Source organism: Bubalus kerabau, chromosome 15 (assembly GCF_029407905.1).
Source record: "Bubalus kerabau isolate K-KA32 ecotype Philippines breed swamp buffalo chromosome 15, PCC_UOA_SB_1v2, whole genome shotgun sequence".
Classification (NCBI taxonomy): Eukaryota; Metazoa; Chordata; class Mammalia; order Artiodactyla; family Bovidae; genus Bubalus; species Bubalus kerabau.
Window position 1 is genome coordinate 84,840,736 of NC_073638.1, and position 8,538 is coordinate 84,849,273.

The 8,538-nt window shown below is 37.6% G+C and overlaps 1 protein-coding gene across 1 annotated transcript in view; it reads left to right on the forward strand.

Annotated features, from left to right (window-relative positions):
- The window catches only part of MS4A13 (membrane spanning 4-domains A13), a 29,735-nt gene extending 21,197 nt beyond the window's left edge, over nt 1-8,538 (forward strand). The window contains exons 6-7 of the mRNA XM_055548104.1: nt 4,177-4,272; nt 7,995-8,538. Of these exons, the coding sequence (XP_055404079.1) occupies nt 4,177-4,272; nt 7,995-8,054 (156 nt within the window). The 3' untranslated portion in view covers nt 8,055-8,538. The remainder of the gene's footprint in view (nt 1-4,176; nt 4,273-7,994) is intronic.

The following is an 8,538-nucleotide window of genomic DNA, read 5'->3' on the forward strand; positions in this document are numbered from 1 at the left end:
ATCATCTAGACAAAAAACCAATAAGGAAACACAGGTTTTAAAATGAACATAGGCAAAACACTCTCTGACATACATCATAGCAGGATCCTCTATGACCCACCTCCCAGAATATTGGAAATAAAAACAAAAATAAACAAATGGGACCTAATTAAACTTAAAAGCTTCTGCACATCAAAGGAAACTATTAGCAAGGTGAAAAGACAGCCTTCAGAATGGGAGAGAATAATAGCAAAGGAAGCAACTGACAAACAACTAATCTCAAAAATATACAAGCAACTCCTACAGCTCAACTCCAGAAAAATAAATGACCCAATCAAAAAATGGGCCAAAGAACTAAATAGACATTTCTCCAAAGAAGACATACAGATGGCTAACAAACACATGAAAAGATGCTCGACATCACTCATTATCAGAGAAATGCAAATCAAAACCACTATGAGGTACCATTTCACGCCAGTCAGAATGGCTGCGATCCAAAAGTCTACAAGCAATAAATGCTGGAGAGGGTGTGGAGAAAAGGGAACCCTCTTACACTGTTGGTGGGAATGCAAAGTAGTACAGCCACTATGGAGAACAGTGTGGAGATCCCTTAAAAAACTGGAAATAGAACTGCCTTATGATCCAGCAATCCCACTGCTGGGCATACACACTGAGGAAACCAGAAGGGAAAGAGACACGTGTACCCCAATGTTCATCGCAGCACTGTTTATAATAGCCAGGACATGGAAGCAACCTAGATGTCCATCAGCAGATGAATGGATAAGAAAGCAGTGGTACATATACACAATGGAGTATTACTCAGCCATTAAAAAGAGTACATTTGAATCAGTTCTAATGAGGTGGATGAAACTGGAACCTATTATACAGAGTGAAGTAAGCCAGAAAGAAAAACACCAATACAGTATACTAACACATATATATGGAATTTAGAAAGATGGTAACAATAACCCTGTGTACGAGACAGCAAAAGAGACACTGATGTATAGAACAGTCTTATGGACTCTGAGAGAGAGGGAGAGGGTGGGAAGATTTGGGAGAATGGCATTGAAACATGTAAAATATCATGTATGAAACGAGTTGCCAGTCCAGGTTCAATGCACAATACTGGATGCTTGGGGCTAGTGCACTGGGACGACCCAGAGGGATGGTATGGGGAGGGAGGAGGAAGGAGGGTTCAGGATGGGGAGCACATGTATACCTGTGGCGGATTCATTTTGATATTTGGCAAAACTAATACAATTTTGTAAAGTTTAAAAATGAAATATAAAAAAAAAATGACACATTAGGCCGGATGGACTTAACTGGTATTTATACAGTATTCCATCCAAAAGCAGGAGAATAGACATTCTTTTCAAGTACATATGGAATATTCTTCAGGAGAGATCATATGCTGGGCCACAAAGCAAGCCTCAGTAAATTTAAGAAAACTGAAATCATATCAATCAACCATCTATTCCAGCTATGAGGTTAGAAATAAGCTACAAGAAGAAACAGAACCAGACATGGAACAATGGACTGGTTAAAGTTTGGAAAGGAGTATGGCAAGGCTGTGTATTGCTACCCTGCTTATTTAACTTACATGAAGAGTACATCATATGAAATGTCAGGCTGAATGAATCCCAAGCTGGAATCAGGATTGCTGGGAGAAAGATCAACAACCTCAGATATGCAGATGTTACCACTCTAATGGCAGCAAGTGGAGAGAAACGAAAGAGCCTCCTGATGAGGGTGAAAGAGGAGAGTGAAAAAGCTGGCTCAAAACTCAACATTCAAAAAACTAAGATCGTGGCATCCAGTCCCATCATTTCATGGCAAATAGAAGGGGGAAAAGTGGAAGCAGTGACAGACTTGATTTTCTTGGTCTCCAAAATCACTGCAGATGGTGAATGCAGCTATGAAATTAAAAGACACTTGCTCTTGGGAAGGAAAGCTATCACAAACCTAGGCAGTATATTAAAAAGCAGAGACATCACTTTGCTGACAAAGATCTGTATAGTTAAAGCTCTGGGTTTTCCAGTAGTCAGGTACAGATGTGAGAGTTGGACCATAAAGAACTTGAGAGTCTGTTGGACTGCACGGCAATCCAACCAGTCAATCCTAAAAGAAATCATCCCTGAATATTCATTGAAAGGACTGATGCTAAAGGTGAAGATCCAATACTTTGGCCACCTGATGCAAAGAGCCAACTCTTTGGGAAGGGACCTTGTAGCTGGGAAAGATAGAAGGCACAAGGAAAAGGGGATGTCAGAGGATGAGATGGTTAGATAGCATCATAGAACTCAGTGGACATAAATTTGAGCAAACTCTGGGAGATAGTGAAGAACAGGAAGTCCATGGGGTCACAAAGAGTCAGACATGACTTAGAGACTGAACAACAGCAAGAAAAAAACTGCAAAAAACACAAACGTGGCGGCTAAACAATATTCTGTTGAACAGCCAATAGATCACTGAAGAAATAAAAATACCTAAGAGACAAATGAAAACAAAATCATGATAATCCAAAAAACCTATGGGACAAAGCAAAAGTAGTTAAAGAGGGAAGCTCATAGTGATACAAAATTGCCTCAGGAAATGAGAAAAATCTCAAACAACTAACCTTATGCCTAAAGCAACTAGAAAAAGAAGAACAAATAAAAACCAAAGGTAGTAGAAGGGAGGAAATCATAAACATCAGAGCAGAAATAAATGAAGTAGAGACTAAGAAAGCAATAGAAAAGATCCCTGAAATGCAAAGCTAGTTTTTTGAAAAATAAGCAAAATAATTGATAAAACTTTAGCCAGACACAACAAGAAAAAAAGGGAGAGGGCCCAAATCAACAAAATTAGAAAAAAAGAGAAGTTACAACTAATACCACAGACATACAGAGGCCCATAAGAGACTACTACAAGCAACTATATGCCAATAAAATGGACAACCAAGAAGAAATGGACAAATTCTTAGCAAGGCATAACCCCCCAAGACTGAAAGAAAAATAGAAAATATGAACAGACCAGTTAAAAGAACTGAAATTGATTCTGTGATTTAAAAACTTCCAATAAACAAGTCCAAGACCAGACGACTTCACAGGTGAATTCTAACATTTAGAGAAGAGTTAACACCTAGTCCTCTGAAACTATTACAAAAATTTCAGGGGAAGGAACACTTTCAAACTCATTCTATGAGACCATCATCACCCTGATACCAAAACCAGACAAAGATACCACAGAAAAGAAAATTACAGGCCAGTATGACTGATGAAAATAGATGCAAAAATCCTCAACAAACTAACTACTAGCAAACCAAATCCAACAATACATTAAGCAGATCATACACATGATCAAGTGGAATTTGTCCCAGGGATGCAAGGATTTTTGAATATCTGCAAATCAATCAGTATGAGACAGTACATTTAAAAATTGAAGAGTAAAACAGAAATAGACTTACAGACATCAAAAACAAACTTAGAGTACCAAAGTACCAAAGGGAGGAGTGCAAGATAAATTAGGAGTTTGGGATGGACATATATTCACTACTATATGTAAAGTAGGTAACCAACAGGGACCTACTGTGTAGCATGGGTAACTGTACTCGATATTTGTAATAATCTATAAGGGAAAGAATCTGAAAAATAATATACATATATTACACCACTTCCCAGGTGGTGCTGGTGGTAAAGAATCTGCCTGCCAGTGCAGGAGATGCAAAACATAGGTTCAATCCCCGTGTCAGGAAGCTCCCCTAGAGTAGGAAATGGCAACTGGCTCCAGTATACTTGCCTGGAAAATTCCATGGACAGAGGAGCTTGGCAGGCTACAGTCCATGGAGCTGCATAGAGTCAGACACCTCTAAGCACACACGTGTACATATATACGTACATATGTGTGTACATATATATGTACATGTGTGTACATATATACGTACATATGTGTGTACATATATACGTACATGTGTGTACATATATACGTACATGTGTGTACATATATACGTACATGTGTGTGTACATATATACGTACACGTGTGTGTACATATATACGTACGTGTGTGTACATATATACGTACATATGTGTGTATAATTGAGTCGCTGCTGCACACCTGAAACTACCACAACATTGTGAATTAACTATACTTCAATCAAAATTTTTCTAAGTTTTTAAAAAGATAAAAATGCAAAATGTCTATCTATTTTCTGATTTCAGAAACTTGGGAGAGAAATTTCACGTGTTTTACTGAGCTTCTACCCATTGGAAGTGTCTATGGCACTCACATATGCAGTCTTCGGCTGTGTTGGTTTGGTAAGTGTTTTATCTAAATCACTGGCAAAACTAGAGATGTAATTTCTAGTAAGTACACTTTATGAGGAGATAAAGTGTTCTGATATGTTTGGTACTAATAAAAATATAATTTCACTTTCTATTTTTTTCTGTTTATAAAATTAGAAAAATAATACATGAAACAATATTAAAATAAAAATAAAACAAGATCAAACCAGTCAATCCTAAAGGAAATCCGTTCTGAATACTCATTGGAAGGACTGATGCTGAATCTGAAGCTCCAGTAGTCTGGCCACCTGATGCAAAGAGGTGACATTATTCCTGATGCTAGGAAAGATCGAGGGCAGGAAGAGAAGGGGGTAACAGAGGAGGAGCTGGTTGGAGGGCATCACTAACTCAGTGGACATGAGTTTGAGCAATGGTGGTCAAGGACAGGGAGGTCTGGCATGCTACAGTCCATGGGGTCACAAAGAGTCAGACACAACTTAGCGACTAAACAACAACACAACAAATTGAGAAGCGTTTATTTTTAAAAACTTACTAAACCTTGGGTAAGAGCAGCAGATGTCTGTGACAGTTTAACTTGGGGCTGCTCTAGTTCCTTCCAACTTGTCCCCTCAACTCCAGGTTCCATTTTGCAGAAACTTATCTGGGTGAGTCAGACTGTGAGGACCACTGCTGCAGAGGCCTGGTTTTATTTGGAGTAGAGCAAAGGAATTTTTATGACTAAGGGTATTATTAAAACAATGGTGATCTCAGTTGCAAACAGTCTGGAAAAGCCAATCTAACGCCTGGCCTAACTAAGATTACAGAACTATTGGGGCAAGAAATTGACAGCCAGCCAGACCTGAAGATGCACACTTCAGTTCAGTTGCTCAGTCGTGTCCGACTCTTTGAGACCCCATGGACTGCAGCATGCCAGGCCTGCCTATCCATCACCAGCTTCCAAAGTTTACTCAAACACATGTCCATTGAGTCAGTGATGCCATCCAACCATCTCATCCTCTGTCATCCCCTTCTCTTCCCACCTTCAATCTTTCCCAGCATCAGAATCTTTTCAAATGAGTCAGTTCTTTGCATCACGTGGCCAAAGTATTGAAGTTTCAGCTTCAGCATCAGTCCTTTCAATGAATATTCAGGACTGACATCCTTTCTGAAATGAAAAACCCAAGGGCAAATCTGAGTCAACAGAAGACAAAATCTGCAAACGTGATAGAACAGTATAGATCATCCAGTCTGAAGAACTGAAAGAAAAATAAACAGCCTTAGAGATTTGTGGGGGACCCCATCTACTGCACTCACATATGCATAATAAGAATACCAGAAAGGAGGGAATGTGGGAAAAAATTGAAAAATAATGGCCCCAAATTTCCCACATTTGAGGAAAAATATTATTCTGTCCATCTAAGACACAGGTTCAATCCCTGGGTTGGGAAGATCCCCTGGAGAAGGAAATGGCAATCCATTCCAATATTCTTGCCTGGAGAACCCCATGGACAGAGAAGCCTGGGGGGGTATAGTTTCTAGGATTACAGAGTCAGACACAACTGAAGCAACTTAGCATGCATCCATCTAAGAGGCTCAGTGATCTCAGAATAAACACAAAGAGATGCACTCCTAGATTATTCAGAAATAAACTAATGAAAGAAAGTCTTGAAAACAGCAAGAAAAAATGACTTCATGTGCAGTGTAAGTGTGATCCACAATAAGATTAACTGCTAACTCATCAAAAACAGTGGAGGCCTTAACGTAGTAGGAAAGTGCTGGAATTATTCCAGTAGTATTACAGTGCTGGAAGAAAAAAACAGTCAAGCAGGAATTCTATGTCCTTTAAAGCTGTCCTTCAAAATGACTGTGAAATAAAAACATACAGATGAACAATGACTGTGAATGTGTGGCTGGCAAAACTTCCTTACAAGGGACATCACAGGAAGCTCTTTAGGCTGAAAGGAAATAATACCAGGCGGAACTCAAATACACATGAAGAAATTGCATCAGTAAAGGTGATTATGCAGATAAGTATTTTAAAAATAGTCTAAATATGTCATTTGTTCTTTGTTAACTAACTTAAAAGACAATTGCATAAATCACATTGAGCTCACCCAATTAATCCAAGATAATCTCCTTATTTTAAGTTCATGTTTATTATCAACATTAATTCCATTTGTCCCCGCTACTCAGTTTTACTTAATAACATGAAAGCAGCCATGGACAGTGTTTAAATGAACAGATATGGCTCTGTTTCGATCAAACTTTATAAAACAGATAATGGGTCAGATTTGGTTCATGTGCTGTAGTTTGCTAACTGTTGGTCTGTAAATATATTTTCTTTTTTTATATGAAATTTTAAAAGAGATAAGATTATAAAAGCAAGAATTATAACACTGTATCATTGGTTACACAACATGCACTCATGTCTGACACTTTGCGGCCCCATGGACTGTAGCCCTCCAGGCTTGTCTACCCATGGCATTTTCCAAGCAAGAATATTGAAGTGGGTTGTCATTTCCTTCTCCATGTCACATATGTAGATGTAATACATGTGGCAGTAATAGCACAAAGGAGGGGAAGGAATATAACCACATTAGAACAGTTTCTGTATTTTACTGGAATTAAATTAGCATTCATCTGAAGCAGATTGTAATAAGGTAAAATGCACACTGTAACCCCTGACCAGTGACTAAGAAAATTCCCAAATTGTAGTAAAATAAAATTAACGAAATTAAAATAATACATAGAAAGTATTTTATTTCAAAAAACAAGTAAAGGAGGACTATACAACACATGACACATATAGAAAACACACAGCAAGCAGTCAGGCGTAAATGCGGCCCCTTCAGTACCAACATTAAAATAAGACTACGAGGAGACACTAACCACCTAACAGAAGGACTGAGTTTCAGAGGACAGATTTAAGTGATGGTAACGACCGTATAAATGCAATTTCGCACCCCTAGTTGGAGTATAGATTACTGCAACAACTTTGAAAATCTTTGGGGGCATTATTTACTGAAGGTTAAGATATGCATACCCTATCAGTAACTTATTATGTACTCAACAGAAGTGTGTGTACACATGTAGCAAGATAAACGTCTAGGGGAAAAAAATAAACATATATATCAGTATTATTCATAATGGTCTTGAAGTGCAAATGCATTCAGTGCGTGGTGAATATATTGAGAATAAAATTCTACATGTTGATTAAAATGAGGAATAACTACACTTAACAACACAGATCAACCTCATATAATAATCTTGACTATTAAAAGGTAAATGCAAAAGAATGCATACTTTTTATTCTACTCACAGAATATTTGAAATTGGGCAAAACTAAATCTAAACTATAATGTTTAGTGAGAGGGCTGGAAGCTATTGGTAAAATTAGAAAGAAAAGAAAGGATGGATTACCTGTAAGTGAAAAGGGCATTACTTTCAGAGGAAAGGAAAGGAATAATTGGGAATGTCACGACAGGGTGACTTCTGGCGTGCTGGCATTTGTTGATGTTGTAGAAGACCACAAATATTTTATTTTAAAAGTCTGGGAGTATACCAAAAGTTATATGTGATTCAATAGCAATTAAGAGAGTGGGTTGAGATAGACATGAAACCAAAAGAGGACAAATGGCATTTTAACATTTTGTTTTATAAACATCACTATTGCTTGTATTTTTAAAAACTAAGTATTTACTACATGTATGATTTTAGGAATCATAATGTGATTTTCAATGCTAATTTTTTTTCAGTGTCGCAAAAAAGAAGATGCTCGTACAGCTGACACAGAGGAAGTTGAGGATGCTTTTTAGAAACCTTAGAACTGTGAGAATTTTCCTGGTGCTCTTACCTGATGTGGGCCCTAATGATATATCTGTGTAACAAAGCTGCTACAAAGTCCACAGATTTTGTGCAAAAGAAAATATGAAACAAGTTGAATTTTCCTTTTCAGTATTCAAAAAATTCTTTGCACATATTTTTGTAGGCTCCAGTTGGAAAGCTTTTTCCCCAATTAAATATAATACTATCACAAGGAAAAATTTATTCTCTAGGTTACACTAAATAGCTGTCAACTCTTCCTAATGGAGCTTTTGTAAGAAACCATTTAAAAGATTTGCAATTGTCTCAGACTTGGACCATGATATTGTATAACTCTCACGGAAATTTTAGATAACTTAAGATTCTGATTCTATGAGTAAAGGGTACATTTCAGTCTGAGTTCTTCTACCTGAGCTAGCTAGCTACCTGAACAAAGTATAAATCAAAAGGCATCCAATTCAGCCGCTTCATTGACTG